Source organism: Athene noctua, chromosome 13 (assembly GCF_965140245.1).
Source record: "Athene noctua chromosome 13, bAthNoc1.hap1.1, whole genome shotgun sequence".
Taxonomy (NCBI): domain Eukaryota; kingdom Metazoa; phylum Chordata; class Aves; order Strigiformes; family Strigidae; genus Athene; species Athene noctua.
The window spans coordinates 23,301,002-23,316,997 of NC_134049.1; the positions used below are offsets into that span (position 1 = coordinate 23,301,002).

General features: G+C 56.5%; 2 protein-coding genes across 3 annotated transcripts in view; both read left to right on the forward strand.

The window, feature by feature from the left end:
* TRIP4 (thyroid hormone receptor interactor 4) overlaps positions 1–8,952 on the forward strand; it is a 33,494-nt gene extending 24,542 nt beyond the window's left edge. The window contains exons 12-13 of the mRNA XM_074916872.1: positions 3,747–3,849; positions 8,720–8,952. Coding sequence (XP_074772973.1) covers positions 3,747–3,849; positions 8,720–8,787 — 171 coding nt within the window. The 3' untranslated portion in view covers positions 8,788–8,952. The remainder of the gene's footprint in view (positions 1–3,746; positions 3,850–8,719) is intronic.
* Positions 8,953–12,759: 3,807 nt separating this feature from the next.
* ZNF609 (zinc finger protein 609) overlaps positions 12,760–15,996 on the forward strand; it is a 73,666-nt gene continuing 70,429 nt past the window's right edge. For both annotated transcript variants that reach the window (XM_074916692.1, XM_074916693.1), the window contains exon 1: positions 12,760–12,913. The gene's annotated coding sequence lies outside the window, so the exon portion shown is untranslated. The remainder of the gene's footprint in view (positions 12,914–15,996) is intronic.

A 15,996-nucleotide genomic window follows, 5' to 3' on the forward strand; every position in this document is an offset into this window, starting at 1 on the left:
TGGTTTCCCTCTAAGCCGAACTTTTATCTAAAAAACTGTTATTGCAGATCCTCCTTAATGGGCATATGCTCTGTCTTCTCTCTCTGGCACATAGGATGTGGCCTTTGGGCTTTTACTACAAGTCTTAGGTTTGCTGAAGTGCTGGTGGGCAGTGTGGCTGCTGTCTGTGGGGTGGAGTAGTTGAGAGTAAATTTGTTCTCCATCTCCTAAACTTACTGCATTGCAGACTGGAGAGTGACTCGACTGACCTCTTAGAGCAGAAACATTTTTTACTTCTTAGACGCTTGGGCAGCTTTGGAAAATGTAACAGAGGCAAATGTATTTGGTGTCTTGGTGGCAGTGTCTCCTTGGAGGGCGTTGGTCCGTTGAGCCATTGCCAACAGGAGAGGCACCTCTGGTGCAGGGCAGGTAGGTGCCGAGGTGCTAGTGCTGAGCTAAGCTGAAGAAAGAGCCAGAGAGGCAGAGGCATGCTGCCATGCAGCCACGCTGTCTGCCTCGATCCTGCTGATGACACGTGAGATAGAGTAGAAACAGTTGGTAGGTGTCTGTGAGCAATGTTGCTCATGGTGAGCGTGTGTGATGTTGAGAGCGAGTGCTGTTTAGGGGATAGGAAACAGTTAACAGCTCCAGTGACCTCTAGGGAATGAGGCCCACAGAGGTGGTTTCTGAACCCATTAAATATTGGCAGCTAGTTACAGGTGCACTGGGGAGAGGCTGTGCTCTTGGTCCTACTGAGCGTTGTGTGGCAAAACCATATCTGGTTGTTTTTCCATTCAGTTTGCACACAGTGGTTTCAAGAGATGCAGCGGGCACATCTAACCTCTTGCTGCTCTCTAAGAGGAGTCTTGGTTCCTGCCAGCCCCTGGCCACGCACTCCTGCCAGTCACCCAGTTTGCTGGACCCTTATTTGAGCAGTTCAGCTCATTAACCCAGCAGAAAACTGACTTTACCCAAAAGCTGGCTAAATTTCTGCAGGATGAATGAGTTGAATTGACTTGTGGAAGGAATGGGGGAAAGGGGGATCGTAGCCATTAGGTCGGCTCAGCATCTTGTGGGAACTCAGCTCATCTTCTCCACCTGGGAGCATCTGTCCCTGGGCAGAGGAAAGGGTTACGGCTTTTTCTCGGCTCCAGCAGGCAGGAGTATTCTGCTTTTGTTGCTCACCAGGATGGGATAAGAGGTTTCCGGGGTATGTACAATAGCAAGCCTTAAATGTAGTGGCTCGATGAGGGGCTCCTTCCCTGCCTCCTGGGAGTGAGATGCCAGAGGAAGGATCAAGGCTTTTAATATGCAGGACACGAATGAATTTGGCACACGTACAGAAACGTACCCTGAGAGTGAAAATGAAAGGCTGTGGCGTAAAAGTGTAAACTCAAGTCTCAGCTGTGGCATCCGCCTTGGCCTTGGGATCAGATTGAGCTGGAAGCTTTTGGAGCTGAAGGGTTGATCCTGGTTTTGGATGAAAGCTGTCAGTGGAGAAACCAACCTGGCTGTTGCTTTCGCTGCTGATGCTAGGGTGCCTGTAACGGTAGCCTGTGTGGTATTCCCTGGCAGGGGGGCTGGGAGGTGAGTGAGGGGGGACGTGGTGATGTCCAGGTCCACGTCAGAGATGGTGGCTGAGGAGATTTGGGAAGCAGCGCTGCTCCAGGCAGCAAGACCTCTGTGGCACACTGGTCCCCGACACACAACCTGGCTGGAGAAGCCAGTGGCTGAACCACGTGTAGTACAGCAGGGATGGGCCACCTCCGTGACCAGGTTTGGAGGGTGGCTTACGCCCCACCGCTTCGTGGTATGACCTTCGGAGGCCATGTGAGTGTGGGACCTGCTGGGTACGTCAGGTCCTCTGGCTACGGAGGGGCCACCACTCACCCGCATATTGCTGAGAGCAGTAGAGCGGCGCCAGCATTTCGCACTCACCAGGCGTTGGCCAGGGATATTCACATTGGCTTTTTCTAACCTTCCAAAATCCTCCTTCCCTGCAGATGGGAAATGAAAATCCTTGGCATCGGCATGGAGCAGTGGAAGCAAGTCAAGTAACATGGTTCAGCCAAAAAATAAAAGAGGAAGAAACCTGTCCAACCCTGGATCGGTACAGCAGGGCATCCGTGTGCGATGCAGATCAGTGTGGCTCTTTCTCCCTGAGTGCGGGTGTTGTACAGAGCAGCTAAGTGCACGTACATCTCTCTCTCTTGCTCAGTGAACAGCTCTTACACACTGTTGTAAAATGAGAGGGGCTGGAAACGCTTTCCCTAGCTGATCCAATCCCAGTGTCAGGCTTCTGTAAATCTCCCCTAACCACTGGCAACACTGCCAAACCCTACTACAGCACAGGGAGAGTGGGTTGCTCCCTGCTTCCCTCTCCATGCCCAGCTGTTCCAGGGCAAATCCAAACTCATCTTGGCAGGTCGGTGAGAGCTTTTCAAACACTCAGCCTAGGAGTCATTTGTTAGTAACAAATGGGGGATTTGCCAGGACACGCTGCTCCATCTGGTCTGGCATCCTGTCCCCTACAGCAGCCTTGACGGATCTGCTTGAGGAAGGCAGGGGAGAAAAAAAAAAAAAGAAGGTGGCATTTTTCCCATGGAAGGAAAACTGCTTCCGCAGTCTGTTTGAACAGGGTTTCCTGGGCTGGAGCACCTTTGTGGCATGCCCTCGCCTCTGCGCCTGTCAGCACAAGGTCTGCAGCTAATGGAGAATCTGAAGTGATGGTTGGTATATACATTTTTTATTACTGCTTTGCGTTTCAATTCTGAACAGTGCTGAGGCTGAGCTGCATCCAGACAGGACCTCAGTGCACTTTCCTCGCTGAGTGTTTTTTTTTTTTTTTTCTTCTTTTTCCCCCCATGGTTAATGAGAGAAACAATCTGTTTATACTCTTCCTATAAAATTCCCTCATGTCTTCATCACTGTGAAATCCCTCTGTAGACTCTGTGTGTGGAGTCAGCCCTGCATGGACACAGCCAGCTTCTCTGAGCCATTGACTTGGTGTGTTTTGAGCATTTTTTATACTGCTCGCCCTTTAGACACATATGAATCTTAAGGGCCGCCGTATCCCACAGCAGGATGGTGCACGCTCTCCAAATCTCAAAGCCCTTGTGTTTGAACTGAGCTTTGTGGGGAAGAGATGGAGATGTATCCATAGCTGGGACAGCTGCGTCAGTAGAAGGGGTGGTTATCATTTCGCTGGTTTTGCCAAGCCGTTTGGGTTGAGGTGCTGGTGTGCTGCCTGTGACTGGCTGGGCTTTAGCGGGGTAACTGCATCCCCAGTCAGCGGAGTCTGGGAATGCATCTGCCTAAAAATCGATGCTTATCCCAGTGCAAAGCAGGCAGTGAGCAGGCAAGCTTGGGAGGGCAGGGCCCCGGACCACCTCACTTTAGATCAGCTTAAGCCAAGTGTGAAACCATGCCTTTTAGGTGGTGAGACACAGGTTGGTGCTAAAGGGGGCTGAAAAGGGTTAGGGAGCGCACGGGGAAGTGGCTCAGTGAGCAGATCCAAAAAGGGGGCAGGCTCTGGCAGAGGTGCAGTGAGAAGAGGCTTAGTGAGGGACTCACTGATTAAAACCCAAACTTGCAAGTTTGTGGGTTTTTTCCATTAAAAGTTCTCAAGCTGGTTTAGTCTGAGCTGCTACAGCCTAGATATAACCCATCTCTTAAATAATGATTTCCCTGCTCCTGACTGCCGAGCTCCTTTCACACCCGTGGCAGCCGGTCTGACTCTGTTTTGTGTGTCTGTCTGTGTTTCGCAGTATCCGGATCTGAGCCAGGAGTCCGGGTCTCCATTTGTCTTTATCTGCACTAATCCCCAGGAGATGGTTGTGAAGTTTCCCATCAAAGGAAAACCCAAAATCTGTAAGTAGTAAAGTTTCCACAGATGCCCCCCTTGGCCTTTCGTGCCTGCTCTCATCACCACCTTGCCTGCCTTTGCCATATGAGTTCGCAACCTTTGCCCTGTGCTCTTTGATCTGTAGGTGTTTGTTTAATGATTTGAATACATCTGTAATATTTTTTTTGTCTTTGGTTCCCCTTTCCCCAGATGTTGCTTCCTTCCAAATACATGCCTCTTCCTGCCTCTGCAAACACTCGGGAGTCAAAGAGTGCTCGTGTCTGCAGCTGATCCGCTTCTGGCATCAGCCTGGGTCAGGATACGAGCCGGTGCGGCGACGCTCAGGCGGATCCGTGCTAGCTCCTTGCCTGCGGTTCAAAATTACCCTCTCACCCATGAGGACAGTGAGGGCTTGAAGCAGCAAGAGCTGCAGGGCCAGATGGATGTTCTTCATCCACAGGCCGGCAGGATGGGATGTCCTGGCAGAGCTTGCAGGGAAACGCTGCAGCATCTGTCCGCACTCTGCTTGCCAGCGTTGTTAGTCCCTTTTATGAGCCACCAGCCCCTCCGCAGGCTGCCAGTTATTCCTGCCCACTGCTGTAAAAAGGATGGAGGAGGGATGCAGCAGCTGGGGAGCCTGCAGTCAGCTCCGTCCTTATTAGCAGCCTCCCCACCACACAGCCTGAGGAAGGCACCGTACACGCTTTCAGGGGATGTGAAAAATTAATTTGACGGGCTAAAAGCAGCATAAGCAGAAATAGTCTTGGCTGTTTGTTTAGTAGAGCTGACGACTGGGTTTTCTTTCTTGTTTGCAGTGTGGTTCCCCGGGAGTAGTTATCTAGCGGTGCAGGAGCAGCAGGATTTCTCAGGACCGGTTAATAAGGGCTTTTGAAGCAGTGTAGGGTTGGTTTTGTTGTTTTTGAAGGTTTTTTTTTTTCCCCTCTCTGCTCAGAGAAGCACTGTTCTTCCACGGCTTTGCTCTCTCCCTGGGTGTTGGGGATATTCCTGCCCTGCCAGGGTCCTGAGCAGGGCAAAATGATTTGGTTTCTCCCCTGCCTTTTGTAGCAACATCTGGGAGGTGTGTTCAGCCGATGGCGACAAACGATGCTTGGTGAGCTGCAGCACTTGGATCTTGCTGGCGGCACTGTCCCCCCCCAGGGATGGGTCTTTCCCAGCACACCGGTGAGCAGGCAGGGCCACGCTGGGTTATTTAGGATGCAAACGTCTTTGCTGCGGTAGAACAGCCTCGTCGCTGCCGCTGCATTTTTTTTTTTTTTTTCCTCTTGTTTTAACCTTTCCTCGCTCTCATACAGGCTCTCTCGTGCCCCTTCACGGCCACATCTGCCTCCATCCAGCCGCCGTTAGGAGCAGAGCTGCCGAGGGTGGCTGAAGGGGAAGCTGCCATGCGGTGTGAGCGCAGGGCGGCCGGCTGCTGTGCGTCTGCCTCACCGGGGGCAGGTGCTGCCGGTCCCCTCCCCATCTGTCACATCGTCTCCTTTGTGTTGTGACACTTTCCTGCTTGGAGAAGGATCAGTCTAACAGCCTGGAAGGAAGCCGGCTGTGCTGGCGGCTGCCTGCGCTGCCCGCTCCTGCTGCTGGCCCTGCCTTTCCTGCCCTCCATCCCGACAGGAGCTGTCATGAGAGCAGCAGTGGGGGAGAGTGTGGAGTTGCACGTTCCCCTCCTGGAGGGGACATGGTCTGTCTGGGTGATATTTGTGACAGTCTAGGGAAGGAGCAGGGAAGCCTTTGACCTTTCATCGGGGTAAGGCGCTGTTTTAATAGGAGCTGGCATTACATCTGAGGCAATCAAAAGCTTAATTCTCCAAGCTGGAAGCAGAGCAGGGGGAAGGTGCCGGCTCATGTCCCCACCTGAGCTCACCGGCTGCTCCGGTCTTCTTGAAGCCTGCCTCAAGCCATGACAAAATGCCAGTTTGTCTTGTTGGGAAGCCAAGCCAGAGTGGTTTTCCTTGCCAGATGACAGCATGGACCTTGCCGCCATGACATCCGAATGCTTCTCCATTTCAAATTAGTTGTTTCTAGCAGCCTGGGGATGGGAGGAAAAAAAAAAAAAAAGCAACATAGCCCTATTTTTGCTGCTAGGGTTATTGTTTGTGTGGAAAGGATGAGCACTGTGTGTTGCATCTGGGAGCATGGGTCTCCCCAAACACATCCCTGCTTAGTTTTATCGCGTGAGGACAAAGCTCAGTGGTGGTTCTCATGAGAGATTTCCTTGAATCTGGGCGAAGCTTCCCTGAAGCCTCCCTTGAGCATCACGCAGAATCTTCCCTTCAGCAGCCAATGGCTGGAAGAGTGCGGAGGAGCGGGCAAAGGTGCATGTTGCAGTGTGAGACAAAAGTCCTTAAATCACTGAGTGGAAAGAGAAGGGGCCCTGGGGCTGTTGCCTTGTTTTTAGCCTTTTCCTAAAGGTTACCTGCGTGGTGTTTTATGTTTACCAGTTGATAGGGCAGAGGACCCTCTTGATGACTTTTGAGGTCCAGGAGGAGCAGGCAGGCATGTTAAATATGAAGCTTACAGCCCTAGAGGTGACACAGCCTGGGTGGTGGGGGACCAGAGCATGGAGTAAGTGTGAACTCATTGCCTTTCTCCTGCCAAAAACCCCACGGTTTGGTGACATGGTGGTCTGACACGCTGCTTCTGGACATGCTGGCTCAGCCTTGTTGGGTGCCCGTTGCTGTTTCCAGCCATTGCAAGGAGGGGACTTCTTCCCCAGCCTTAGGCAGGTGAGGAGAGTTTTCTCCCACGTGGGCAGGCAGAGGGGATGGTGGATCTCCAGATCTTGTAGGAGACCATCTTCCAAAGTCTGTGGCTCAGGGTGAGAACACCCTGAAAAAAGACACTCTAAGTAATGCCCTATTTTGCCCTTTTGCTTGGCCTCAGTTTTAATTTTCTCATTTGTGATGGTGGAAGAATTTTGCAGATGGCCTTTTGTGTCCCATGGGCTGCAGGTTGGCAAATGCTGCACTGAGACATCGGCAGCGTCTGCTTCCTGCTCCCAATTTCAACATGACCGTAGCCACGTTTCAGTTCGCGGATCTATGGCATGGTGATTTGCAAACCCTTGCACAAATTTTTTTTTTTTTTTACATGTTATGGTTTTGGTGCATTGAACTTCCTTCTCAAGCTCAGACAGGAGCGAGGCTGGCCCAAAACTCAAGCTGAAGGAGGAGGACAGGTTTTAGGGAGGCTGTGTTGTCCTGGTGGAATATCCCGAGCAAAGCCTCTCTTGGGAAAAGCATTGTTGGACTCTTCACTGAGCTGAAGTTGAGGAGTTTTCTTGGTTTGAAGAGAAGGCAATGGCCTCAGGCTGGTTTGGAGCCATTTTCTCTGGGCAAGTGCCTGCTTCTCGCAGCACATGGGCCTTTTACTGGCATTTTTTGGAGCAGTGGCCAAAGGCGCACCAGTCTGGAGCCTGGTGGATCTTGTCCCCTCCAGGGATGAGATCTGCTGTGTGCTGCAGCTGGGTTGGAGCAACACAGCTCTCCAGGGACCACGTGGGCTGTGCTTCACCCCTGGGGTGACGCCAGGCTTGATTCCCCAGAGGGATGATGCCAAGGCACCCAGCTGAAGTGCCACCAACTCTGGCTCCATGCACCTCACTGGGTGACTGGGCTCTGTCTGTCTATCTCCTTGGGATCAAGCTGATCCCTTTGCCCCCTCTGCTGATGGTGTGACTGCAGTGGACTCCTGTGTCCCTCCCGAGGGATGCAGGGGATGCTCCCCAGGGCTGAGGCTGCCCTCCCCAGCTCAGAATGGGGTTTGCAGTTTTTGCTGCTGGCTTCTGCAATGCATGGAGCCCCATCTGCTTCCAGCTACAGTCAGAGACAGCATGAGGCTGGCATTTGGAGGATGGGAGGATGCAGGTAAACAGGAGCAGGGAGGCGAGTTCCCAGGGAGATGTGGCATTTGAGGAGGTGACCGGCTCTGGCTCATGGCAGAGCCTCTCCAGGAGGATGGCTCTTCTGTGCTGCCTTCCTTAAGATCACCTTCCCTTTCTTGCTCTGCCTTTTGGAGGAGGGACCTTTGTCTGGGAAGGCAGGAGCATCCTTGTTTTTTTATGGCAGGAAGAGGGGGACCGGGGATGCTCCTCTGAGGCAGCCCTCCCAGCTTGCTGGCTGTGCTGACTTTTGGCTTCTTCTGCAGGAGCTGCCCAAATCCCATGTTCTGGTGTCCTCCTTCTCTCCCAGGCGGGGAAGCTGAGCTGGCAGCAAAGCCATCAAGGGCTGTGAAGGACAAGGGGGGGCAGGCTTTGCTCTGGGTCCTGCTGGAGCAGCCTGCTGCAGGCACCTGGGCTCCCCATGGTGCTGCCCGGTGGCAAAGGCAGCACAGCCCTCCCAGCTGGTGGCCTTGGAGGCCACCAGCCTGGCCCTTGGCAGCACAGAGCGGTTGGTCCCCATCGCATTGTGTGTCCTGTTGCACCATCATCCCCAGGCTGAGGGCTTATTGTCCCCAAGCCCAGCTTTCCACCACGCTGTGGAGAAACACGTCCCCAGCGTGGTGCTTGACAGTCCCCCATCTCCTTCAAACGTGTTGACATACATCCTGGGGGCGAGCAAAGGGATCGGTGTCCCCCTTGGTAGTGGCGGGTGAGTTCTAGATGTTAATTTACTCTCCTTTTTGCTGAATTTCCCTCTCTCCGGCATCTCTCTGCTGCGTTGGGCATGCTTGCCCCTGGCTCCCTAGTGTCGCGCCTGCAGAGGGAAGCCACGGTGGCTGGAAACGCCTGGCTCCTCAAGCACGATAATTGAATGTGACAGGAACACACTAACTAGGAGACCTCGCTGCCTCCAGCTGATTTGCATTGCAAATAGCATTTAAATATAAAGAGTGATGAAGGTTTGTTGTGTTGTTTTTTTTTTTTTAATCCCCTCTTTACAGGGAAGCTGGATGTAAAGATCCATCAGGGAGCAAAGAAGGGGTTAATGAAGCAGAAAGCGATGGGGTGAGCTGCGGGGGAGCAGCGCCTCGTTCCCACGCAGCACCCGACTGCCACTGAAGGGTGCCGGCATGGTCCTCGACTCTGGAAAGCAAGTGCAAGACGGATCCCAGAGTGCTTTTAGGTATTGCTTTATCCATTGTATTCCAGAAGCATTAAAAGAGACGTGTTATCACTGCGCTCTTGCCCAACAAGCTTTCTGGGAAGCCATGCGCTGCGGACAAGGGTGGGTGGGAGATGGAGCTTGATGGGATGGGGTTCAGCCACGTGCTGGCATCTCCACATCTCCTGTGAGCTCCTAGGACAGGCAAGGGGAGCTCGCAGCAGTGGTCAGCCCAGCTCCCTCCATCTGGGCAGCCAGGAGGTAGCTCCATCCTGCCTTTGGAAGTGTCTCCCTCCCCAAAATGTGCCTCGAGGTCTTTTGGCTGGATGTGGTCAGATGCATTGTGGCGCCGGCCTCACAAGAGAAGGGTTAGGGAGGATGGCCTCCATCAGCTGGAGAGCCTGAGCCCTGCTGCACGTGTGCTGGGGGAAGCAGGGGCCTCGGGGTGAGAGGGGGGCTCTGTTCCTGCTCGGAGGCTTTCTGCTCCCAGGAACGTGCCCTTACAGCTCCTGGCACCGCCGACAAGTGCCAGGCCTTACCGCCCTCTCTCCTGATTTGTATCAGAGCATCAGCCACCTTGCAAAAGCTGACCCTCCCCTCCAGCAGCTGTGTGCATGAGTTTAAAACCCACTCTGCCTTATGAATAAGATTAATTTATCCTTTTTCTTTAATCCTTCATATTCAGCATCTCCCCGCATTGCTGTGTCTCTGCTCATTACGCATTCGTGTTCACTGGGCTGTGAGCCTTTCGTGCCACGTTGCTCCAGGCTCTGCCTTGCCCGTGGTCTGAGTGCTCCTCCTCATTTCCCGGAGCCCACCCTGCTCCAGAGGGGACAGAGCAACCCCTGAGCACTGCTGGCATCCCTCCTCCTCCTCCCTGGGGACGCGGCAGGCAGCAGAGCAGGGCTGCCAGCTCAGCTGCTTGGCGCGGTCACTGGTGGCAGGTTATCCCAGCTCTCTGCCTCAGTTCCTGTCACTACTCCATCAGAGAGGAGGAGGAGGGTTGTGAAGCCTTCATGCCAGCTGCCTGCACCCCCTGAAACTCAGCCACTAGATGCTGCGGCACTGAAAAATCATCCCACTGGCACTGCTGTTTGCCCCAAGTTATCTTCTGGCTCCTTTTGCTGTCTGTGGGATCTCTGAGATGCTGGAGATGGTGGATCTGGATTCAACGCCCACCCGTGTCATTCCTCATTTGGAAAACCCCTGCAGGTGTTTCAGCTCTGAGTTGCCCTGGGTTGGCACAGAGGTGCTGGCATGGGAGCTGCTCTTTGCTCTGGCAGAGGGAGGTGGGTTTCTGCTGCTTCCTCCCTCCTCTGGCTGCGTCCCCCCATCCACGAGCCTGTCCCTTGTGTCCCACCAGTATGGTTCTCATCAGCTGTGCTGGGACTCCTGGTGCCTTCCCTGCACATCTTTCTCCTATCACGGAGGTCCTTCTCTTGGGTGGATGTGCCTCTAGAGCGAGGGGAAATGGCTGCAGTGCCCATCAGAGCGCAGCTGGAGAGGGACGAGGGCTTTGAGGTGGCATCCCGGGGTCCTGGTGCCATGGGGAGGAGGCGGCAGGAGAGGACTTGGCTGTGGTGGCTGGTGGGGAGAGGCAGGACACTGGGGTTGGTTGGCCTGAGCTGCCTGCAGCTCCCTGGAGCATCTCTCCTAGGGGTGGAGATGTCCTGCACCTCAGGGCGTGCTCAGCACCCAGGGAGGGTGTGCTCAGCACCCAGGGGTTGCACCCGGGCCACAGCCCCAGGGTTTCCAGCTCCTGCTCCTTATCCCAGGAGCGCAGCACTGTCGGACAAGGCTGTGAGAGAGTGGGGTCTTGTACCACCCCTGTGGGTCAAGGGGAGCATGGGCCTCACGACCTGCCCATCAAATCCCCATCTCAGGGTGCTGCTTCCCAGGATGGGGCACCCACCCTCTACCTAAGCCTGGCTATTAACACAAGCCCGTGGTTTGGCTTCACATTAACCAGATACATCTCCAGAATCCACTCCCATGCAAGCGGCAGGTGCTTTGTCACCTCCTTGTCCTTTCTATTGCTCACATTGCATGTCACCTGAAGGTTCCATTCCCGAGGATTCCACATTTTCCGCTGTCGTCAGTAAAATCTGTTGAGTTCCGTGGGGCTGGCGGCTCTGGCACTGAGGCTCCAGCGGCCCTGGGCAGGGTGGGTCATGGGCACCACTCATGGTCGTGGCAAAACATGCCATCGGAGGGGTGCTGAGATTGTTTACAATGAAGCCATGTTGCCTGGCAGTGTTCTTATGTTCCTCCTGTATTAATGACATAATTTATGATTTTGCCAGGGAACGAGCAGGCTGATGCAGTGGCCTGGTCTGTTCCACACTCCGGGAAGAAACTGGTTTTCCCACCATTGAGACAATCATTCCTGGTCTGGGATGTGCTGAAAATCAACACTAAATGCCCAGAATACCTTTTACTCAATCCTTTAAAAAATTTCAGTAAAAAACAACCTGAATTTGTTCATATAAGTTGTCTTCAGGCCCACCAGCACTGGGTTTGTGCCATGTGAGCACAGTTTCTCCTCTTATCTGGATAAGGAAGAATTTATCTTCTTTATCTCTTTTGGGCTAAATGAATGCTCTTCTCATCCCTCTTTTCCTACTGCTTTAAACCTCTTCTGGCTCCCCTTCCACACGTCCCAGCCCCAAAATCCAGAGAAACAGGGTGGTGGCACCCAAACCCAGCCCTTCACAGCATCCCACCTCCTTCACCAGGGCTTTGGGTCTCCCATTGTCCTTGTTTGGGGGTGAAAAGCATTGGAAGAAATCAGCGTATCCTTTAGTGTTCTGAAGCCATGCTGGAGGAGGAGGCCCGCCTCGCCCAGGGACGGTGGCAGCTCTGGGCCCCACGCCAGAGCCCGGTGGGCGGGTGGAGGTGGTGGTCCCTGCTCCATCACTTCAACTGCAGGACTGTGGCCCAGCTCCGAGCTTGGCGCTGCTGCGTGCCGGTGCGGACCGTTCGCCCTGTCTTCCTTCGGCACGGATTGCTGCGCCGGTTTGCCTTGCTCAGGGAGAGCTGCTCCGGCGCTGGATGGGTTTTGGGGTGTCCTGGGGCCAAGGCTGGGCCACCCTTCCGCTGAGATGAGCCAGAATTTCCTTGTCAGCCAGGGCGGGGCTGGCGCTGAGACTTTGGGGTCTGGAGAGGAGGGTTTGGGGGATGTACCCCCTCCTGGGAGAAGGAGGGCTGGGGATCGAGGAAGGAAGGTGTTCCTTCTGTCCAGTGCCAGAAGTCTGTTTGGGGAAGAAAAAGGACCGCATGGGGCACGGGGTTGCGCGTTTTTGGGATGGATGAACCTGGGTGGTGAACCCCTCCTGCCTGCCCCCGCGGGTCTTTCAGGGCAGTGCCCAGCCCAAAAGCCAGCCTGAGGGGCTCAGGGCCGGCTCAGTGCGCTGCACCCTCGATAGCGCAGCCATGAGGGGACGGTGCCGGGCTCACACGCCCCCCCCGGCGTGTAAAACCCCTCCCGAAAAGGCGCCCTTCCCCCCCTCTCCGAGGTGCCGCTGGGGCGGGGAATGGCTCCGCTCCGGGCTCCGCGTTTTCGGGGTCCCCGCGCCCGCTTTGTGCCGGCTCTTCCGCCCGGCCGGGGGCGGCGCTCTCCGCCCTCCCGCTCCCCGCTCCGCCTTCCGGGTTTTGCCCGGCGCCCGCGCCGCCCCGCTCCGGCTGCCGGTGGGGTTCCGGCTCCGGGCTGCCGAGCCGAGCCCAGCCGAGCCCCGCCGAGCCCAGCCGAGCCCCGCCGAGCCCTGCCGAGCCCAGCCGAGCCCCGCCGAGCCCCGCCGAGCCCAGCCGAGCCCTGCCGAGCCCCGCCGAGCTTTGCCGAGAGGAGCGCCCGCCCCGTCCCGCCCCGCCCCGCCCCGCCCCGCCAGGCGGACACCGGCGCGGCCTGCGCGGCGCGGCGCGGCCCACAGGCGCGGGTGGCATGGCGGCCCCGGCGGCCGGCCCCTAGCTGCCGGCGGAGCGGCCAGGCGGCCCCATGGAGGAGACTTAGGGCCGCCCGGGACGGGAGCGCAGCCGGGTGAGTGCGGACCCGGCCCGGCCCGGCCCCGCGGCGCCCCGGCGGGGCGGGTGTGTGTGTGGGGAGGTGTCGCTTGGGGATCCCCCGCGGCCGTTGGGCCTGGCCCCGGCCCTCCCCCGGTGACCGTTGGGCCCCGGTCGTCGTTCTTCCCAACCGCCCCCCCCCCCGCGACCGTTGTGGCCCGAGCTCCCCCCGCGGTGGCCGTTGGGGCCTTCCCCCGCGGCCGTTGGTGCCGGGACACCCCGTCGCCCCCCCCGTCCGCCGCCTTTGAGCCCCCCTCTGGGTTTAGGCCCTCTCCCGTGGCTGGACTCCGTCGCCGTGCCCCGGGGCCGTCCCTCCGTGACCGTTGGGACAGGGTGTGTGATTACCGCCGCCCCCCCCCCACTCCGTGACCCCCGCCCCTGAGTGTCGGGCTCTGTGGGGGTCGGGTGCTTCCCCCCCCGGGGTGCGGGGTCACCCCTTGCGACCGTGGGGGTTACCTTCTTCGCGGCTGTGGGGCCGGAGGGGACCCGGGGCCGTTGGGCCGGGGTCCCCCCACTCCCCCCCCCGCCGGGCTGTGTGTTGGGGGTTTCACCGTGCCCGTGGGGTGTGGACCCCTCCCCGCGGAGGGGTTGGGAGCTGCTTCCCTGCGTGTCCCACGGCCACGGGTGCGTGGGGGGTGTCATGGAGCCCGCACGGCTGCGGGAAGCGGGGGGGGTGGGGGATCCCCCGTGTGTGGGGTCACCGCCTGGGCAGGTTTTGGGGTGAGGGTCCGGGTTGGCGGGGACACGATGCGGCCAGGCCGTGGGTCGGGGGTGGTGGCAGGACGCAGGGATGCGGTTCCCGAGGGCGCACCTCTGTCCCGGGGGGGGGGGGGGGGGGGGGGCTCTCCCTTTTACACCCCCCCCTCCTCTGTGCAGGGAGGGTCTGGGGGATTCGGGGAGCGGAGGGGCCCCGGTAGGGCCGGCCCCCCAGGGTTGCCGCGCCCCAGCCCTTTTGGGGTGCCGGCGTGGGGGGATGCGGCCCCTCGCGGGGGGGTTCTCGGGACAAATCACGGAAGGTTTAAATTTTCCCCAAAGCGTTTAGCGAGCACGAGTTATCCGCGTGGTTTTTTGGGGGGGAAGGGGGTCAAAGAGCGAGAGCCCAGCTCAGGCAGGGCCGGGTCCCAGCCCCCCCCAGCCGCCCTTCGGAGAGGGCCCGCGGGCCCCTGCGTGACGGTGACCCGGTACCGCAGGACCAGCGGCCTCCGGGCCCCCCCCCGCGCCGCCGTGTCGGGGCCCTGCTCGTGCGTGGGGCCGGTCCCGGGGGTGGCACCGCGAGTGACAACGTGGCTGTGGCCGAGGCGAGGCGGCCCATAAAGGCTGCGGGTCGGTGCGGGAGGACGGCGGCCACTCTGCCGCGGAGCTCTCCCGCCCGTTGTGTACACGGGGAAGGTCACAGGTTCAGGTCTGGTCTGCCAGACTTGGCTCCTCTCCATCTCCCAGCAGCCCCTTTTTTTTTTTTTTTTTTTTTCTTCTCTCTTTCCTTTTTTCCCCCCTTTCTGGGAAGGCCCTTTCCCCCGGAGGAGGTGTTAGACACGCACGTTTTTTGTGGCGCACACCAAAGGGCCCTTTCTCCCCCCTCCAGAAGAATTAAGGATGCCGGCATCAGGGCTGGCTCCCGGGCTCCGGCGCGCACAGGGGCGGCGCGGTGCTCGCAGCCTTCCTCGCCTGGACATCCTCAGGAAAACCTATTTCCACGCTTTGTGCGATGACTCCAGCGTCGGATTATGCTGCACATTTCTAGCTCTTTGTTGGCAGTACATGATCGCACACACACGGCACTCGAAAAATCCAGTCAGCTTATTTTATTGATTAGCTCTTGACCAGAAATAATTTATGATTTATTATTTTGAAGCCGTTTCGGTCTTGAAACAAAAATCTTTGCCCTTTTATGCCCTCGTTCATCCAGCAAGGATTTTTCCTCTCGCTGCAGGGTAGGGAGGGAGACGTGCGCAGCACCGGGAGTGCGGCCGTCTCGGTGGTGCAAAAGGACAAGGATTTAATGTTTCACCTAAGCTGGCCTTGTGTTCAGGACAAGGGCTGCGAGCCAGTTAGAGCCACCAGAGGAAATTAATTATCAAGCAAGTTGTAATGATCTGTAATTGAGTACAGCCAGCACACGGGGTATTTTTTTTTTTCCTTTTTTCAAGCTGGGCACTTGGACTTGGTTTCCAGTGGAGGGTCTGTGTGAGTTGCCATTAGGCTGCTCGCTAGCCAGGGGGGCTGGCGCGTGCATGTATGCGCACGTAGGTGTCTCTTAATACACGTGTTATCCTATCGCGGTGTCCTCTGCACGTGCCAAAAATGGTGTTGTTTTTTTGGGGGGTGGGGGGGGAGAAGCTGCTGTGAATAAGGGATGTTCGTCCTTCTGTAGCTCCATGCTGTAGGCTGGGTGTCAACTGCAAATAATCTCTCTCTGCAGTTGGAAGGTTGCAAAGTCCCCTCACGCTCACTGCACCCTATTTGTCGGACGTTGGCGGGCATGGCGGCCGCTTTTGCTGCCTCTAAAGCTTTTTCCCTTTAAATTGTTAGGCTAGCTGAAAACCTGGCTTTTTCAGGAAGAAAGGGCTTGCAAAGTATAAAGGCAGTTAAGGGGTTCTCATGCTGTGTTGGAGCTACCTAACAGCTTGTGTATCTTTATTATGTATGAACAAGAAGGAAGGACCAGAGTTTGCTCTGTCTGGTTTATTCTCTTTGAGAACCGAGCCACGCTGAATTGAGATTTGCCTCCAGATTATATTTGCAATATCTTTTTAATTTTAATTGCATAAATGAAAGAAAACCAGAAGCTGCCTTGTCTTTCTAGCACTTTCACACAGGCATCTCTACTGAAACAAAGTCAGTGTCGCGTCCCCACCGTGACAGAGGTTGGAGACTCACGTCTGGGATCACATTCCTGAGGCTCAGCCACAATAGGAAGGTGGTTAGGGACCAGTAGAGTCTGTGCCTGATAGTGATTTATTTGCTATTTCCTGGGTGCCTGCTGCCTAAAAAGGGATCTTTCTCTGCTTGCTGGTGGAGGGAAGGGGAAGAGCTGGGCTGTGTCGTGTTGCTGTCAGCCTT